General features: G+C 45.1%; 1 protein-coding gene across 4 annotated transcripts in view; it reads left to right on the top strand.

Annotated features, from left to right (window-relative positions):
• Positions 1 to 20,660, top strand: part of ANKRD44 (ankyrin repeat domain 44) — a 712,165-nt gene that overhangs the window by 600,559 nt on the left and 90,946 nt on the right. For all 4 annotated transcript variants that reach the window (XM_086955419.1, XM_086955418.1, XM_086955417.1 and 1 more), the window contains exon 21: positions 17,364 to 17,580. In XM_086955419.1, the coding sequence (XP_086811545.1) occupies positions 17,364 to 17,580 (217 nt within the window). The remainder of the gene's footprint in view (positions 1 to 17,363; positions 17,581 to 20,660) is intronic.

Here is a 20,660-nt window from a genome sequence, read left to right as displayed (position 1 = left end):
TCATGACCACGCCCGACCAGCACAGCAGGGTTATTAGTCCCCCGTGTGAGCGTTCTAATGGTCACGATAAGCTCAGCTCGTCATGAGCACACGAGAACCGTGGCTCATGACGAGCTGAGCTCGTCATGAGCGTGGGGGGGGTTAAAAAAGGAAGCACCGACTCGAAGAAAAGCAGACCTCTTGAAATAAGTGAAAAGAAGCCTTTGAGAACACGCCACTGACATTGACCGCTATTAGTCTCTTGCTGCCCCCTATTAATCGTGTCCTACAACAAAATCATTTTCGCCCTGATGAAGACCTTCTAAGAAAGATTTTAAGGTCCTACTCCGAAGGTTGAAACATGTTGGCATGTCCCAATTGAGGCCAAGAGCAACCAGCTTGTAAAAATATATGAAATAAACAAATAGTCTGGTCCATATTAAATAGACATAGGCCTTGAGCTATATACGAACACTCTGACCTCACAGCAGGAACATTCAATAAACAAGCATTTGCAATGCAATAGGTCTCGCATTAGGAAAGTTTGAGCTATTGGTATTGTAAATGACAATTTTTTTTATCTATGTGTTGGTTTTGAAAATAGCGAAATTAATAGTTTGTCATTTACAAAGCCAATAGTTTTAACTTTTGCATATGTGACACCTATAGCATTTGTACTGCAATATGTGTTGTATTTACGTGACTTAGATGTATTGATATTACAAATAACAATGGCTTTTAATTTTTTTAAATAATTAATTAATACTTAAATAAAAGTTATTGTAATTTATAATGGCAATAGCTTAAACTTTTGTAAATGACTTTTGTGAAGATTATGTTCAGTGTATTTTATTGTGACCAAAATCCAAGAACAGAAGTGAAATATTAACATCTTTTTGTGACATTTGTAATAAAGCTTGAAACATTGAGAGCATATTTGAACCAGTTGTTGTTGAATGGTTGCACAGATTGAAGCTGTGGTGGTGCTGAGTGATGCTGTGGTGATGCGATAGCTAGATAGAGGGGGGCGCTAGATAGAGTGAGTGCGATGGATAGAGTGAGTGCGATAGATAGATATACAGACAAGACAGATAAGACTGATAGAGTGAGGGCGATAGATGGATAGAGTGAGGGCCATAGATAAGATAGATAGATGGTTGTGTGTGAAGGGGCTGTGTGTGTGGGGGGGTTGTGTGTGTGTGGGGGGAGTTGTGTGGGGGTGTGTGTGTGGGGGGGTTGTGGGTGTGTGTGAGGGTGTTGTGGGTGTGTGGGGGGGAGTTGTGTGTGTGTGTGTGGTGTGTGTGTGGGGGGGGGGGATTGTGTGTGTGGGGGGTTGTGTGTGTGGGGGGGTTATGTGTGCCAGATGAAAAAACAAACCTGCACTACCAGAGACTATGGGTGTTACAAGACAACCAGAGATCATATGACCATACCAAACGTCTACAGACATTGGGCAGAACACGGGTTTTGTCGTTTCAATGTGCTAGAAAAACTGCTATGATTATTACCCAATGTAATCGTCCCTAAAGTGTCGACCTGGGAAGCATAAAAGACTCAAGTGGCCCTATCGAGATTCGAACTTCTGACCTTTAGTTCACAAACAGGTGTCAGCCCTCACTGCTTAAACTACTGATCCACCGTGCTAAAAAAAACAACAAACAAAACCGAATGCTTTAAATGGTAAAACAAATAATAAAAAATAGCGAGCAAATAGGAGAGGTGCAGAGACAGAAGAAGACATAAAAACCATAACAACACAAGAAACATCGGGAAAGGAGTAAAGAAACTTAAGGGAGAGCGGCTTAAGAAAAGAACGGAGAGACGAGAACAGACATTTATTGTTTTTCACAGTTTTATATTGCGTATGGGTGGACTTTACAGGTGCACTAATTACATTCAACACAGGGATATTGAGTCATTTGCCCAGAATCAAAGGATGCTGCGCCGACGCCGGGACTTGGAGCTGGTTTTCCCAGTTGCAAATTCGGCAGCTCTGTCTGTAACTCACACCCTCTACTCCCGGGATAACAAATGCCGATGTAAGTCAAGGGTGGTGGATGCATGCACAGAGCAGGCGAAAGGGGCTACGGTGGCGATAGAGAACATATGGGCAGAAAGGAGCTACAGAGGGGGTAAAATGAGGGAGAGGAAAGAGTTGCTATGGGTAACTGGGAGAGAAGAGGAGGTGATGCATAAGGAGCAAAAGGGAGATTTTAAATGAAGGGCTCGGTGGAGAGAAGAAAAAAGGACGAAGAGAAAAATCTGGAGATTAGTAAAGAGTACAGAGAGGAGAGAGTAGTAGACCTGAAAAGAGAGAGTTGTGGAAGGAAAGAGGACACAGAAGGTGGCGAGAGATGCAATTTAGAGAGAGAGGGAGAAGCAAGGAAAGAAAACAGGAGTCAGGAAGATGGACAACAGAACGTAGAGACGAAGAGAAGAAAAGAGCGGAGAAATGTGTAGGAGTGCGAGGCACGATGGAGTGAGACGAAGAAAGAGCATGTCGGGCAGAAAATAGAAAGTTTACTAAAGCTGGAGACTGCGGAGCTGGGGAAGCCCCCCAACTACGTCATGCATTACCTGGCTATGCGGACAGAGGTCACAGCGCCCCTATCCCACATCTGTATGCCGAGGAAGCCTCCCCTGAGTCCGCCGCTCCTGCCTTCGTGAAACGTATACGGTGTCCATAGAAGACAGGCGTCTGATAGTGCTGATTAAGAGCAGAAACCGACTAAAGAAGAGAAAACAATCACGCAAAGCCGTAGCGTAGAGGCGCTCCATAAACGAACAAGGAAACGTGACAAACCCAATTGCTTTCAACAGGCATTTTGAAAAAATCCTTGCTCGACCATGACTTAAAAAAACAAGACGGAAGAGACGCGAGACGCCAGCGGCCACTCGCGTGCACATCTCCTATCCTAGTAGTGATCGGGAGGGTGCCACCGCGCTGCCCGCGGCGACCCGGAAGCTCTTGGCCGGCCGGCCAATCCACTCGCGGTCGACCGGAAATCCCGCCTCCTGAGGTCCGTGAGAAGAAGGCCTGCCGGCGCATGGAGCGCCCTGCCGGTCCTGGGTAGCCCGGGTCCCCAGGAGGGGGGCGGGGAGAAGGAGGAGTGTGGCGCCTGTTGCGGGGCTCCTCTGACCTGAGGGAGCCGCGATCCAGAAGAGGAGGCGCGCCGTGAGGCGCGGAGCGCAAGAGGAGCCCCGCCGGAAGAGCGCAGCCGGTGAGTGGGGCCCAGGGCTGATGTGAAGTTAGAGTCCCCCGTAGGGGACTCCGTGCCTGCCTGTGTTTATGCCTGTGGGGGAGGGGTGGGGGGGAGTGTGTGCGTGTGTGTGCGCGAGGGAATGTGTGTGCGCATGCGTGACTGTGTGTGATTGAGAGAGAATGCGAGGCAGGGGATAGTGTGCCGTGTGCTTGTATGTGTGCCGTGTGCCTGCGTGTGCATGCGCGCGCCTGTGTGTGTGTGCGTGCATGCAGAGGGGTGGGGGCTGCCTGTGTCTGTGTATGAGCAAGGGCTGTGTGTTACTCCGCGCAAGCGCCGCTCAGACGCGCGCTCCGGCGGTGAAAACTGGAAACGAAAAGCGCGTGGCACATTGCTGTCCACTTTCCTAAATACGGGTAGCATTAGGTCTGAAGCAGACGCCATCAATGCTCACGCATTGAGGGTTAGGTCTGCTCGGCCTAAAAAAGGGTTGTGAAGATAGTAATATGTTGGCCCTGCCATTTAGAAGTCCATAGTAGGACTTGTAAGTTTCCTTGTGATTTGTTTTGGGAAGTTAAAACTGTTGTTTGTAGTGTTAAATGTATTGATTGTAAATGTTGGAGTTGTTGTTTTGAAGACTGAAATAATGTGTTTTGTGTACGATGTATATAAATGTTCGTTGCTCCACGTTTATTTTCTTGTCTAAGAAATTAATTGTTTGATGTAGCCAAATGACTATGGCATAAAAGAAAAAATTGATACAATCTTCTTAAGCTGTTTGGTGTAATTCACATTTTTTTAAACTGTAATAAGTAATACAGCACATTTATTGAGCAGATTTGAAGTTAATAAAATTAACTCCCGCTGTCTAAAAGTTCGCGCAGATCGATGGTGGGAGAGGCATTCCCATTTTTGTCACTACATGTTAATAGATTCCAGCCTCTTCAGTCCAGAAGTGAATCACTCCCCTTTTCGATACCACTGCTGTAGCACAACATCTGTTCCCCTCCACCATCCTCCAGAATAACTGTGACACCATCCCTCCAGTAGTGTTATATCCCCACTGCGTGCTGTAAAAACACGGGTTAACCCAAGAAGTCACTGGGACCTGGGCGGAATATTGATACAAACAAAGCGGTCCCAGATAGACACACAATTAACTCAACCATAACAACAATTATGTACATACAAAGGTAATTACAACAACATTGTTTTTAATCACAACGTGTATCGTAAAAGATTCATTCATAAAAATAAATACATAATAAATCACATATAATGCCCCTAAAGAGTGGAGTAGGGAAGGGTAGTGCTGGGATAGTGAAAGTATAGAAACTAGAGCATGGGTCACTAAGACCTGAATATACCAAAAATAATGAAAAGTTAACACAATGGAACAAATAACTCATCAATTAATTTAACAATCGTACCTCAAATAAAATCACAAATGATAAATCAGGGAGGCGGCTGAACACAAGAGGAAGTGTCGATGTTTCGACCCAAGTAGATGCAGGCGTGGTATAAACCTTGCTAGAGGGTCTTCATCAGGACAGGGGGTGCGGGAGGTGGGGCAATGGATCTGTATAGAAAATTAATAAATAAATGTTACTGCGGGTCACATGGGATCCCAAAGAGCCCATACAAATGATAAAAGGCTGAGATGGGGACATAGTCATATATTATGAACATGAGGAATACACCACCTAACTTTTCATTATTTTTGGTATATTCAGGTCTTAGTGAATGAAAGTGCCTTTTGTGTCATTGATGGGTTTAGACACTCGATAAGTCATCATTATGCAATCCATCACTCATCTTTGCAATTATGCATCCATTTATCTACCCACTGACACATTCTTTTCATTCACACCCTGACACAACAAACTCAATAACGTATGAAAGATGAATGCAGGTAATAAAAGTAGGAAAAAAACATGCTGCTGCCTAAACAAGACTGACATATGGTTGCAATTATGAAACTAACCAGAAGCAGCATGTGTCTGTCTTGCAGTGGTATTTTACATAGTGTATTGTTGTTTAAACTTTCCAGCATGGCCGCCACCTTTAGAACCAACGTGTTGGCCAGCTTGGAATTGTAAAACACCATTGCAACAGCATTCCGTAATGGTTTCCTGGTTTAGAGGAAGTTACCATGGGCGGTATATCTTTTACATGGTAAATAAATCAGCCCTACTGCCTTTGTTGTCACTTTCCATAATAAACATATCAGACCTATGGCATTTAAAATACCTTCTCCTAGTGAACCAATAAACTCCACAGCTGTTATCATTGGCTGAGGTGGCATGGTGGGCTAAAGAATGATGGGTTGGAATGCTATGCGAGCAATTGCCAGTGGTTAGCCTTATTGCAAGCATCCTCCATCACCTTTTGTGTGTTTGATTGTTGGCTTGTTACCTTAACAAACTCAGGCCTACTGTGGTGAGCTAAGCTTAAGCTTTCCCCCAAGGCAACCATCAAGAATACAGTCATAAATTTAAAAAGTATACAAAATAACAATTCACAAAGCAAAATGCCGATCCTCCTAAGAGAGCCTAAGAAAGATTCCCTCAGAGGTAGCTTTCTATAGCCACATTTTGTCAGAAGAGGTTACCAATACTCTGGCCCACTACAGTTATCTGTGAGAGTTAATTTAACAAAATACCTTTCTAAGTACAGACTAATAGCAATTCACCCTTAAATGCCTAGTGAATTCAAAATATGCTTTTCATAATTAATATGTCAGGCCTGCTGCATTTATCACAACTGTTCATAATAAACAACCAGGCCTATTGCCTTTATCATTAGTTTGTCATCATAGCCAACTCAGCCCTATTGTGCTGGGCTTAAGCTTTCCCACAAGGCAACTATTCGTGATACCATATTAAAATGACACAAATCTACATAATTATAGTTGTCAAGGCAATGGAAAATCCCTCCTAAAAGAGCCTTACTAGCATTATCATGGCAACTGGCTTTGTCATAACATTTCCTAATAAACAGATCAAAACGATTAGAATCTGGTATAACTTTTCCCAGTGAATTGATAAGGCCCATAGCCTTTGACTTGAAATCATAACCAACACATGCCTATTCAAGTGCCCATAAACTGGCATACATAATGCTTACAATTATAAAAATATTAATATGTAAATAGATACTATTTGCAAAACAATATGCAACCCCTCTCAACAGGATCATCACCGTGAAAGCCTACAAGGTTTGTTAAGGTTTGACTACTAGGGTAATCTGCATTACGTGTAACAAGATGATTGTATATAGCCTGTAACACAATGTAAAAACAATCCATGGTTAAAGTTCTACGTTCTTAAACAAATGGATTTCACACTACATAAGCTAGGCCTACTGCCTTTGCCATAGCTTTCATATTATTATGATCAGACCTATGATATCGTACAAAACGTTTTCTGGTGCACTAATCAGGCCTATACCTTGTCACCATAACCTACTTAGGCCTACTTTTATAAACTTAGACTTTTCCAAAAGGCGCCCATCAGAAGCACATTCGTAAAAGTACAAAGGTATGCAAAATTACATTTGGCTGAACAAAATACTGTCTCCAAGGAGGGCCCAACAAGGATTCTTGCATAGGAAATTGTTTTCACAAAGGGTAACCAAGACCAAAGTCCTTGCCTACTACAGTAATCCGTGAGATTCCATGTAACAACATTCTTCTCAGCTCGCTTTCCTTAAGAGTGATAACAATCCACCCCTAAATGGATTGATGTTTACTTATGCTTTTCATATGTAAGGCCTGGTGCCTTTCTTGTACCATTTCATAATTAACAGATTAGGCCTCGAAACATGATCTTTGACTTGCCACCATAACCAACTCAGTATTACTGTAATGAGTATACGCTTTGCCACTAGACAATGTGTGCAGTGCTAGCACTCTTCAGTGGAAGCACGCAACTCAGCTCAATCAGATACTGCACTCAGGGAAACCAACTTGTATGTGGAGCCTATCACCCTCTCTCAGTAGTATTCCCAACACCTAAGTTCAGGCTGCAGCTGTCAGACCTAAAAATTGAATTCCATGCAAAACGGATCTAAATTTTTGCAGTAAATTTAATTTAAGAAACTTGGAATAATCTCTCTAAATGCACAGCATTCCTAAAGTGTGAGAACATTGCCATCTAGTGGCCTATATCGGACCATACACAAACTAAACAGGCATCTTTTTTGTTGCTGTCCCTTCTCTTCTGTGTTGGGATCAGTCATTGAGTCCGCTTATAAAATAAAACACATCAACTTAAAGATCTCTCCTCTTTTACGGATACCCAGTTCAGACATAAAAAGATTGAACCTGACACATTGTGTAGACCGCCTTTAACTGTCAATAAAAACAATTATTTTTTAGCCCCTCCCCATCATTTATGCTATCCTGTAGTTCTTTAAATAGCAGCTGTAACTCTTAGTCATCTCAATGATACTCTGTTTATTGTTGAAGGATCACCAGCTGAACCATCTCTGCTTTCATAGAGCCAGACCGCTTTCCAGATATGCGGGTTATGTTATATCCCATTTCATACTTCCTTTTTCTATAAACGCACACCCAGATAGTCAAACATACTTTTGTTTCCACTTTGTAAAAAAAGCAGGTCTGTGAGAGCCAGCACACACAATACCAAAACTCTACAATTCCATACAAAAAGTTACAAACCAATTTATTTTATATCAGTGTCTTCTAAAGAGGAGGCAAACGTGCTTTGAAGCAAAAATGTATGGTTTCCAGGCTTCTTTATAGGAGAATGAACAAAGACAAGGAGGTGGGCATGAGTCCAGTGCACTCTCTAAAGGTCACATCCCTGTTTCCCAATCAGCTTTCCTTGTTGCAGAAGTATCTATCACTGTAGTCTGAAAACATAACCACAGCGCGGTAGTTGGTATTGGATGGCTTATCCGTTCTGCTTGTTAAACTTCATCTGTTCAAGAGACTTGGCCCTACCTTGGTAACTGTCCCCATGGATTTGATTTTCAAAGAAGTTCAGACCGCTCCTATCAGCAAGTGTAGAAGACTCCTAGCTACCTCCCTAAGAGACAAAACTTAACAGGATCTACCTTTAGTGCAATCTTAGAGTACTTTTCCAGGTGAGAGACTCTTGGCCATGTAGGAGTTGGGAAGGTATCAGGAGACAACCCGGAAGGAGCTGATATTCTAACAATTAAGGTTTGCCAGCACTCATCTAGTATAGTAATCATTGTAGTATATCGCCCACGTAAATGCCCCCCACGTTTCGTAGACCTTCTGACCGAATGTGTTTCTAACCTCCGGTCACGCTTCCAACAACTCCTGGTAGGGATCTCACTCACTCCATGTGCATGGTCTGATCACCACTGTATCAACCTTCTACTCCCCCTTAATAGAAGCAATGTACGCCCGTCCCCGGACTGGAAACTTGTTCATAGCTGGTCAAAAATCGAAGGTCCTAAACTAGAAAGCACCCTTAGAGACAACCCCGTCAGGCGGCCAGAGACAGCTGATATTGATGAGTGGACCGAAGTGATCTCCAGCCAGCTACTATCTGCCATCAATAAATTAGCCCCAGTCAAGAAAATAAAAAGCGGGAACAAGGTTAAGGGTGCACGTGGTTCACGGAAGAGCTCAGGCATATGAAACGTACGCTCCGCCACCACGAACAGCAGTGGCGTAAAGCCTATGAGCCACAGGATCTTACGAGAGGCAAAAGTCTCCACCTACAAAAAGGCGCTTCTTAACAGGAGAGCTGAGTACTTTGAAAGTAGGATCCTGGTAACAACCAACAAACAAAAAGAAACATTTAAAATTCTTAAAGAACTAAGTCAGTAAGTCACTGGTGTCACCATCCAACCAGGAACAGTGCAATTAATTCTTATAATACTTCTCCCATAAAATACAAGACATCCTGGTTGAGATCGACTAATCCCCATTTACACAAGCACTCAATGAAGAGGAGGTAACCCAGGGAAAAAGGTTAGAGTTCCTTCCAAACTCTTGATATTGAGACCCTCCGTCGCATTGCAACAAAAATTACATCTGGCTCACCTCCTGATCCCTGCCTTCCTAGGATCTTTAAATTAGCTGTTCCAGAGATTGAGGGAGACATCCTCACCCTGTTGAACCTCTCTCTGGAGCCTGAGAAGGTTCACAGACACTTTAAGGAAGCCAGAATAATCCCCCTGCTCAAGAAGACAGACACTAACACTTCCAATTTGAAAAATTACAGACCCGTATCCCAACTCCCATTTCTGGCCAAAATCATAGAACAATATGTCCTGCAAACTCTATCCAGGTTCATGGAGGGACCACCACATCCTGGGAGATGGGCAGGCTGGCTTCCGAGCGCACCATAGCACAGAATTGGTGATGCTGTCCGTACTCGATGATATCAGGATTACAGCTGACGAGAAGAAGCTATGTGTCCTTGTCTTCCTAGACCTGTCGGCAGCGTTCGACACGGTCAACCATGCCTTACTCCTGGAAAGATTAAGAAATATTGGGATTGGTGGGCCCATCCTCCAATGGATTACTTCATTCCTGACCAACCGGACCCAAAGATTTCAGATGGGCGACTGGGTCTCAGAAAGGGGGCCTATTCCCTGTGGAGTCCCACAAGGGTCGGCTCTCTCCCCTCTCCTGTTTAACATATACCATGGACCTCTGATAAGTGCCCTCGCTTCAATGGACTGCCAAGTTTTCAACTATGCGGACGACACGCAAATCATTCTTCAAATTGAAAACACCTCACAGGCCCACTCCCGGGCAAAAGATGTACTGCGTTTTGCGGTTAACTGGATGACGGTCAATTCGCTCAAGATTATTACGGACAAAACGGAGGTCCTGGCTGTGACCAATGATTGCAACCCTTGGAACTCCCTCTGCTGGCCTCATGAGCTAGGTGACGCTCCAGCTCCAGCGGTAAAAAGTTTGGGAACAAAAGTAGATGCCAAACTTTCCTTGGCCAATCAAGTTTCCACCGTGTTTGGAACTTGTGTGGGCCTCCTCAGGCTATTGAGGAGACTTTCCCCCATCCTTTCTTTCTCAACCATGAGGACAGTGGTTGCTGCCCTGATCCTGGCCCGCCTGGACTATGGCAACTCGCTCTACATCGGACTACCAGATTCACTGGTGGGCAAACTCCAGATAGTGATGAACGATGCCGCCAGGTTATTATTTAAGCTACCTAGGCGCACGCGGGCATCACCCCTACTGCAACAGCTCCACTTCCTTCCCATAAAGCAGAGGACAATCCCGCCGCAGCGCTAAGGGGCGGGGGGGGGGGCTGCTCGGCGCACCGCGCTGGTGACGGAACCGCTCCGTCAAGCCCCTCGGGTGAGCTGTGCATGTGACGGAGCGGTTCCGTCATGGCTCCGCCTGCTCAATAGAACGCGCCGCGCAGGTGCAAAATCAGCGCAGCGAGCGGGCCAGGACGGAACCGTTCCGTCACCAGCACAGCCCACCCGAGGGGCATGACTGAGCGGTTCCATCACCAGCGTGGGAGGGGTTAAGGGCCTCTGCATCACACATAAAGCCCTTTATGGTCAGGCACCCATCTACATCAAGAAACACTTAGAGTAATACGCCCCAGGACGCTCGCTAAGGTCCTCCATGGAGGGCCTCCTAAAATGCCCACAATTCAATTACTCCACCCACGGGGGCCGAGCCTTCTCTGTCCTCATACCTACACTTTGGAACAGGTTGCCTGGCCAGCTCCAGGGCGGAAAGGTGCCTTCTCCCATTCAGGAAAAATCTTAATACCCTTCTACTCACAGAAGCTTGGGCCTAACTGTATACTACTCTTCCTGGAACTGACGCTGATCTTCTTGAAGCGTTTAGAGACCTGTTGGTATTAAGCGCTCTACAAATCAAAATTTCCAATAACAATAACAACAATAACTTTGAGATGTTCGCACATATTTCTAGCATTACATGTGTTTCCTTGACTGGGAGTCTTATATGTAGCCCATTAAATTCAGGGCTTTACAGCAATGTCATTTAACTGAAAAGCATTTGTCTTGCCTTTCAATCTTGCTCCTTGGGTTCAGGATAAGCTGTCCATGATCCTTACAGGGGATTGTGATCATGCACACTCAGTAATGAAACTACTTTGCTGTTTCCCTAAAGTTACAATGCCAGACCCTTTATTGAACTCACTCGGTGTAGTGTCCACAGCAGAGGTTTCTAATGAATGGGAAATTAAATGATGTGTTCTATCTTACAGTGTGGAAAAGTTAGAGCTCTCCACAGAGCAACTTCCTCAACTGTGGCATGCTTCCTGTATCATTGCATCTTCTCGTCTCCTGCTCTCCTGATGTGTGACTATAACAAATGGTACAACCTGGACCATCTCATCTTAAACTCCTCTGACTCTGCCATTAGCTATGCCACTCAGATGTCCATGACTCAGTACTGAAATCTGTAGCAAATATTCAAGTCATCAGTGCCCTCACTGCTTGCTTAAGGGTCACAATTCTACATCTTCACACAAGATGTCTGAGCGTCTGTGACGTATCTTAAAAGGATAGAAGATTGAGGGGCTTATTTCGATCATGGTGATGCTCATCAGAGAGGTGAGGCTATGGCGTCCGCTCCCTTGGCAGAGGACTGTTCTCCATATATAGACTGCCCTGCCTCTCAGGGGAGGTCTCTGTGCCTTCTGCAGAGCCCCTCCTAATGCTTTGCCAGGCAGCAGCATGTTTGAAGCTTCCACTTAGTAAAGAATATTGTTTTGTGATAACAAACTAAAGCAGGAGTTTATTTTCGAAAAAAAAAAACAATGTCTCAGATTCGCAGGGATTTTTCTCCTTATGTGTGGTGGGTATTTTTACCTTTTCCCAGCTCAAAATCAACATGGTTTGCTTCGCAATCCTGAGTAGGTGATGTTTGTGACAGCCCTGTGGAGGACAGATCATCAGGTCAAGGATTTATGCCAATGGAGCATGTTAACCATTTAGCGTGCTTTATAGCAACTTATTTTGAAAGTATGGTCCTCTCTCTCTCACTCTCTCCTTTCCTTAGATAGAACACGCGTTGGCAGTACCAATAGGTTTGATGACCAGAATCAAGACCTTACAAATTCAGTACCACTGCTGCAATGCAAACCAAATAAAAAATCATTGGCATAGCCAGTAGATCTGGCCTCAGCAAGTGGTGGTGATGGTTCTTTGTTTTTTAGGGGGAGTTCTCTGCCTTCTGAGACTGATGTCAATCTGCACCATTGATTGTTCCCCACTCCAGACTTCAGACCTGCTCCCTTTAGTGGTCTCAGAGACAACAGTGACTTCAACTCGCAAAAGCCTTTTGGACTTGCTTCAGGGTATCCTAGGCATTTCAGCAGTGTACACTGGTGGTTCAGGAAAGATACCTCCTAGTGGAGGGGGCTTGATAATTACTAAAACCAATCTTGGTTCAATAGAAGAATAATTAGACAGCCTGTCAGGGGCTGTCAAAGAGGAGCCTCCAATAATTACTCAGATCATTCTTTTTGGGTCCCCCTTCCTATTCCATACCCTTGATGCATGCATTGTGCCCTTTAAGGCACCTTTGACTCTTGATCTTCCAAACCAGAACAATCTTTAGAGCTCTGGAAAGGACTGTAAGAGTGTGGCACTTCACATAGATCTTCAGATGGTAACGTTTGGATGCTAACTCTCTTATGGTGTTGAGTTTGACTTGATGGTGCAACGTGTTGCTGCAGGATCAAGGCAGGTAACAGGGGCACGTGACTCCAGGAATTAGCAGAGTCTCTGCCTCTGAGGTAATTTCCTGGTTTATGCATACAAGGCACTTAGAAAGATGGATGCCTTGCAGTGCATCTGCGTCCCATTTTCGTCCCTGATTTTTCTCAGCAGATTTGGATCATTCCATGTGCATTATGTTGCCTGACAGAGCTTTTGCTATTTTCATCTAAGCAGTTTTAGATCCAGTTCTGTGTGGATCAGCTGACTCTGGGTCAGTTAACCTGTTTAGCTCCTTTTTGTCCCTAATGGTGTCAGGATGGAGTGGGAGGCCTTGCAGATTGGTAAAGGAGTTTTTTTCCTTCTGTGGTTTTCCTCTCAGCTGTGACCCTCTAAAGGAGACACCTGTCAGATTCACCTCCATTATTCTGTGCAGGGTAGCACCGTGGCTACTGGGAGAAGTCACCCATTCCTCCGGCAGCTTTAAAGGGCTCTCAACAGACGTTGTGTCCAGCCATTGACACAGTGCTCCATTTATTTAGTTGTTTATTATTCTGGGCATTTATGAAGCCCAAAATAGCACAAGACCTTCCAGACAGAAGCCCAAGCTGGATGCGGGAGAGTGTTCAGGAAGGGAGACCAAGGGTAGACACACTATGGGTTAGGAGCTAGTCACATGTTTTTGATAAGAGGAGCAAAGTCTTGAGGTTTCTGTAAAATAGATCAGTGTGATATATAACCACAGCTATCCACGTCCCCTGTTGATTTTGACAAATTATCTGAAGGATCTTTCTTTCTTTTTTTGAAAACCTTTATTGATACATTCAAGTATTACAAGCGCCGGCCTACAACCACAGGGGCCGGCCGCAAATTAGCAAATCAATTTAAAGGGTATGCATCTATCATCGACCCTGGCGACATCTGCGAAGAATTGCAGCATATGATTAGATGCGTCACCAGTACAAAGGACATATCAAAGGTTTCGTTTTTTCTTTTTTGAAGAAGCAGTAGTGGCATTACTGTAAGAGGCGTCGTACCATACTTTAAGAAGCAATAAGAGATGAGGGGATGTACCACGCACTGCAGTCAAGAACAGGTAACAAATAATACAACCTTAGTCACGTGACAGAACAGGAGTAAAAATATATCTATCAGCAAGCGATCAAGTGCGAGCACCATCCTGAAAACCCACTCTCAGGAGACAATGAAGTAGAAGCTGGTATAGACGCCCCATGAATCAAGAAGTGGCAGAAGGAGAAACAGCCGACCCTACTGAGAAGAGGAAAGGAAAGAAAGGGACCATAGAACAAAACAAACTAAAATAACAAAACCCCCCCGAACACCCGCCACCCTGCACCCCTGTAATGGCTACGGCCTACCCCACTAACAGCGTGCCGGTCGCCCCGGAACTACCCTAAAGAAAGGAAAAGAAAGCGGAGGAGGAGAACACCACACACACTCCTGATCTCCCTTACCCCCCGCCATTGGCGACCTCCCCAAGACATCTTAGCCACCGTTTGAAGCAAGTATTGAACCCCAACCTGGGGAGGACATCAACCAAACCACCCGACCCCCGTTACAATATGAGGTACAATCACAGCTTGTGGCACATGACGCAGCAAACCCCAGAAGCCAAAATCAACCCTGACCAGTACGTGTCTTTAGGATAGTCCTTGCCGCCCAATCCAGAGACATCATAAGGAAATCGAAGCGTTCAACACAGTACAAGTCAATGGAGTCGGATCGAAGACAGGATAGAAGATGGCGATATCCACAATTCCGGCAAGGAAAGATGAAGAAGAAAGGCGAACCTCCCTGATAGTCACTGAAGAGATGTTCGTGGCGATCAAAACTTTTAGCAACGGTGTTCCGTCGAGCAAGGATTGAGTAGGGAAAGCCAGCAATGATCATAGGTGCGCCATCCATGGAGCCAGATGCATCAAAGTGGGCTAAATCAAGCTTCTGCCCAGGGATCTCAAAATGATAGGCAGAGGACTCCACAGGAACCACAGCTTGCTGATAGCATGTCGGAGCATCGCGCTCCGGTCTCAAACAAACGTTGTCCAGCGGTACAGACATCCGAGCGTACATGACGGCGAATTGAGAGTGGAGCGCCCCAATGGCGGCCATTACGGACCTCAACGATATTGTGCCGTCCGACCCCTCCATCCCCTCTCATGAAGAGACGAAGCAGGACACGAACCCCGGACACAACTCCGAGGCACCAGGCACACACACAGCCGATGACAGCAGCGGGCGCTCACTAAACTGGCAGAGTCGACACCTTCACCGCTCGCGGGGCCAAGCCCGTCGACCCCGGCCCAGGAGGGTCTCCGGGCGTCGGACCCCCGATCGCGGCTGCTGATCTTCACTTGCGTCACTGTACGATGTCCGCAGCGTAAGCCGGTCACTGAGTTGCCATTCGAAAATGTCAAGAATGGTCCAAGTTCGGGAGACCGGACGCAGCCCTGGTCCCACAGCCGATGTTGTGCAATTCCAGGAGAAATCGAGGTCCCGGCTTCAGCCCTGGAGTAGGCCAAGAATAGTACTCGACATAACTTCGTCACCCGATAAGTTGGGAAGACCGGGATTGCACCGCAAGAGTCAGGAGCACTTCATGCGCACAGGAGTCCGGTGTGAGGAAGGGATAGTCAACCGGATATACGAGCCGCCGGCGGAGGTTGGCGGAGCCGGGAGCTTATGCGGCCATCTTGGTTCGTAGCGTAGCTCCCAAGGATCTTTCTTTCGTTTGCTTTAGCTTCCTTTTTTTTTCAAACAAATTTATTGTGGTATTTCATTAGCTCGTCCTTTCAGTTGGACCTGAATCCAGAGAGGGAATACCTATTGGGTCCGGATTCTGAGCCTCTTCATTAATGTGATGTAAAATATTTTATAAGAAGGCTACTTTTTTGTTGTAATTGTGTCAACAGAACTCCTCGGGCTTTCTTGGTGGGTCTGCCTGCTAACCCTTTTCTGAAAGGACAATGTAGCACTTTGGGGGAAGAAACAACTTTATCCTCCGTTATCGCAGATGTACATAGGATCCCCTCTATTCACCAGTACACTCCCTTCGACGAAACTCTTGCCACAAACGCAGAGTAAGGCGCCATGAAGTGTGCTGTAAATGAGCTCTCAGGCTCTCTGGCATTATCTTGGCACTACTAATGTTTTCAGGATGGACCACAGATAGTTATTGTTCTTCGGGGAGCTCTTGGTATCTTGGCTAGTTGCTTGCTATGAGGTTCCCCAGAAACGACATGGCTTAAAGATAATTTCTACCGAGGGACGAGCTGCACCTGTTGTCCATCTGCTACTCCAGATGTAAAACCGCAGTTTCATCATTTTGTATACATTTTCTGATTCTGTTTTTTCCTAGACATGGTCACAAGCACTTAGGGTTGCTGAAGCCTCTGCCTTTCTCTGTTTCTTGTTAGAAACAATTTTCCTACAATGGTCCTGCTTTGAAAAATGTACGGAGTGATCAATTAAGATTCAAAATTTGCAATCTGAGTGTCAACAACTAAAGCAGCTGTTTGGTAGTTGGATTGAATATTAGAATTGTGCTCAGCCTTGCTCGAAACTATTATGTTTTCCTAATTGAATAAAAGCATTTGAATTCAAGATGAAATATCTTCAATCGTTTATAATGTGCCACTCATGGGTAGGTTTAATGGTTGTGTGTCATCTGTCTGTTTGAAAATGGTCATTGTCTAAACATGTCTGTACAGAATTCAGAGGCAGAAGTGTTGTTCAGATACGGTGTTACCAAATGTTGGAACTTCTACCTTGCTGTTTAAGTAGTTCTCGGATGTGAGCACTGCAATGGATAAATGTATGCGTTTTAAATGCCCAAAAGAAGAAATTACTGATACTTATCTGTTGCTGACACGTGTACTAATGAAATTCACAGACTGCTTGGCTTACTGCCGTTCACATGCGAGGTTTGCACTGCTAGACTCAAAATTTGCAAAGACTTTTGTACAACATCATATTTAGTTCATGCCCGGTTCAAGAACGACATTATTAGTGAATACGTTCAGTCCCACATTAGTTGGCACAAATGTTAATTTGCACTATTGGGTGCAAATGTTGGTGCAATATTGCACTTGAATGGCAAAAGGTTATGTTATCCCCCTTGCTGGTGGAGTGGTCCTTAGCTTACTTAGTGCTAATGTAAATGTAAATGTATTGCGACTTATATAGCGCACGTATCAGCCGAAGGCATCAAGGAGCTTGCCTTGGGAACCCGTCCTGGCTTTTTCCCTGTGAGATAACCCCTACTGGGCATCCCCAAGGTGAAAGCCAGGCATCCCGCAGCGGGTGGGCCGCAGTAGTGGAGATTAAGCAAGCTATTGCCCAGAGTTGCAGCATGGGACCCCATGATTGATCGGTTGTTATTCTTAATACTGTTCTTATTCATGTAGCGTAAGACGTATGACATTGCAGTGCAAGGAGGCAAGTCCGTAGACTGAACCAAAGGTTTTTTTAAACAGTGTTTCTTTATATCAGATTATGACAGGTCACGAGGAATGTGTTCAAATGCTGTTGGATCAAGAGGCGTCCATACTGTGCCAGGATGTAAGAGGAAGAACCCCTTTGCACTATGCCGCGGCTCGAGGTCACGCCACATGGCTGAGCGAGTTGTTACAAATAGCACTTTCAGAGGGCGACTGCAGCTTAAGAGATAATCAAGGTTACACTCCAATGCACTGGGCCTGCTATAATGGTAAGTTACTGTATACATGCCACAGTATTCTGACAGATTCAGTTTTATTTCATTTCATATTTATAGAGTGCACTAGCGCCTACGATTCATGGCGCTGAGGCGAGCAAACTACAAAGTATATCAAGCATACCATCCCCAGCATCTCTGGGAGCAACCAAGTGTTAAATATCTCCCAAAACGTCCACAATTCTAGAACTTTCAGTAAATGTGTGGGCCGGTGCTCCATAGCTCCGTCACCCCTGCTCACCATCGCTGTGTCCGGTACCTGCCCAAGCCCATTAGTTGAACTGGGGACGTAGTTAGGCATTTGCCAACTACATTTGACAGCTCTGGTCTCAGAGTTATTACACAAGGTTCGGGTCGAATTTGGACTAAAAAGTGGCTTGGGACACATTTGCAGACCATGACCTTTTATGAAACATGTCTGAGTTAGTATTAGGTGCCTACATTTAGCAGAAATGTATGGTAAATGAAGCATTCTAAATATTGTAGGGTTAGTTGTGTTGGTTAAGAGTGGAAACACCATTACTCCACTACAGTTCAATGCTACATGTCTCCAGGTCTACAAAATTTTCCATCTTCGGTCCCTGTATCTGTTGCTTACCCTTAGTTCTCTGAGCTCATGCTCACCCTCGGATGCCTGATTCCTCTGCCCGCCACAAGGACCTAAAGCTCCTGCTAATCTTTATGGATCCTCATTTCCAATTAATCACTAGGATCCAGAGGGATTATGTTTATAATTAGGTCTGGAGGCTTCTGTTTGTCCTCCGGAGAACTGCTCACCTTAAGGCATCGAGCATCTTGTCCCCCATTAGTTAACCCCCTAAACCAACCACTCACCAACTGGACACGTTATATAATTTCCACTGCAAGTCCCCAGAGGCTCCTTTTCAGACTTAGGGCCAGATGTACGACCAAGGAGTTTGAGACTTGCAAATTGCGTTGCAATAGTGACTCACAATTTCCGAGTCGCAAATTGGTATGTACAACAATGTCTGCAACACTGATTGTGATTCCCAATGGGGTCGCAAATTGCATGCCTCATGCCTATTCATGAGGCACTCTCAATTTGCGACCTTATTTGGAATGGCTGGCTCTCCCATGTATGGTGGCCTGCTGGGCTCAGCACAACTCCATGTCTGGGACTGCTTTTCAATCAAGCATTTTTTTAATGGAGTCCGTTTTCCTTAAAGGAAAACGGGATGCGATTAAAAATAGAACAATGAAACGTTTTTGTTTCATGTTTTAAGGGCAGGTAGTAGTCCTTGGGACCACTGCCTGCCCTTAAAAAATATTGTTAGAGCCAGTCACAAAGGGGAAGGGGTCCTCTGGGGACCCCTTCCCGTTTGCAAGTGGTTTACCACTCTTCTCTGAAGGGTGGTAAACTGCAACTGGTCGCAAAACAGTCATACATGGCATTTGGGGATGCTCTTAGGAAGGGAACGCCCCTCCTAATAGCGAGTCGCAAAACACTATTTTGCGAGTCGCAAACATTTGCAAGTAGCAAAATCGGGTTTGTACATGACCAAAAGGATTTTTGCATGCGCAAACAAGTCTAAGATCCGTTTGCTCATGCAACTATCCATCATAGATCTGGCCCTAAGATCCCTGAAGCTTCTGCTCACTCGCTCGTGCCTTCGGGATGGAGGTTACCCTCTGTTCTCTGTCAGTGATGTCTCTGGTCAACCTTCCGCCTTGTAGCTCTTGCTCACTCCAACACGGAAGATCCTGCTCAGTCACAGGTACCTGAAGTGCCAGCTCACTTTTGGATCACTAATGTAACTGCTCATCGTTGAACAGGTGCATTAGTCCGCCCTTGGACTGCTACCCTTAGGTGTTTACCAAACTCCCTGCTAACCCTTAGGCATCCACGGTGTGTACCCCTCTGACTCTTTCTCTGGTTGTCACACAGAAGCCTCTCTGCATGGGATATATGGGGGGAGGAGAGGGGTCTCACACAGCTTGGTACTTAATGAGTTTTGCATTGTTGACATGTTCTGAATATGCAACATGCTGCAGGAAGCCCACTCACCCCACTACAACAGCCTTTTCTTTTATCTCCTAGACAATCTCTGCTTTCCCCTGTCTCTCTCCAACATACACACAGCCCTTCTTTACCCTTTCTGACATTTCAGTCTCTCTCTCTCTCTCTCGCGCTCGCTCTCCCTTCCTCCCTCACTCCCTCTCTCTGCTCTTTTTCAAATTTAATTTCTCATTCTCACCCAGTACATTAATCTGTATGAAATTCTGTCTCTGACTCGATCATTCCCTTTCTCTGCCTTTCTTCGTCTCATTCTGCATAACCTTCCATCTTTCTCTCACTCCCCACCTTCATTCTGCCTCCCATTCTTTCTCGTTGATTTGATTTATAATTTTATATAGCGCTCCAATGCCCTGAAGCGTCTTGGAGCTGCTGCTGTTCTAAACGAGAAGGAGAAGGTGAGACAAAAATATGGCAACTCTATTGACTAAAAAGCCAAGTCTTCAGGGATTCTCAAAACAATAGGAGGTCTGGGCATTCCCTTAGATTCGCAGAGAGGGAGTTCATAGTTTTGCAGCCTTAAGGTCAAAACATCTGCCTCCCCATGAAACTCGTTTAACCTTAATAGATAATAAAAGTTTTGCATCTGAGGATACGAGTGACCCTGGACAGGTTTACCAGACACATTTCTCATGAAGATAGTAAGGAGCAATATTGTGCAGTAACTTAAAAACATTACATAGCACCTTAAACTCAATCCTCTTTGCAACTGGGAGCCAGTACAGCTTGTTTAATGCCGGTGATGCTGATTGATATTTTGGGATTCTTGCAAGAAGCTGAGCTGAGGCATTCTCCAGCATCTGGAGTTTTAGGGGGGATTATTTCTGTATGCTGACGAAAATGGCGTTCCCATAGTCCAGTTTAGCTAGGACCAAAGTTGTACCACCATCTTCTGAAGGTCCAAAGGGATTATTCTGATTATTCTTAGAGTGAAGAATACTGATGACGCAAGAGTACTTACCTTACCAATAGAGTTTATCATGAAAAAAGTTCTAAGTTCCTCACTTTCCGCACTGGGGTGGGTGGAACCCCAATATCT

Source organism: Lissotriton vulgaris, chromosome 2_1 (assembly GCF_964263255.1).
Source record: "Lissotriton vulgaris chromosome 2_1, aLisVul1.2, whole genome shotgun sequence".
Classification (NCBI taxonomy): domain Eukaryota; kingdom Metazoa; phylum Chordata; class Amphibia; order Caudata; family Salamandridae; genus Lissotriton; species Lissotriton vulgaris.
The sequence above is the reverse complement of the archived record's forward strand: the minus strand, read 5'-3'. Positions and strand labels throughout refer to the sequence as shown.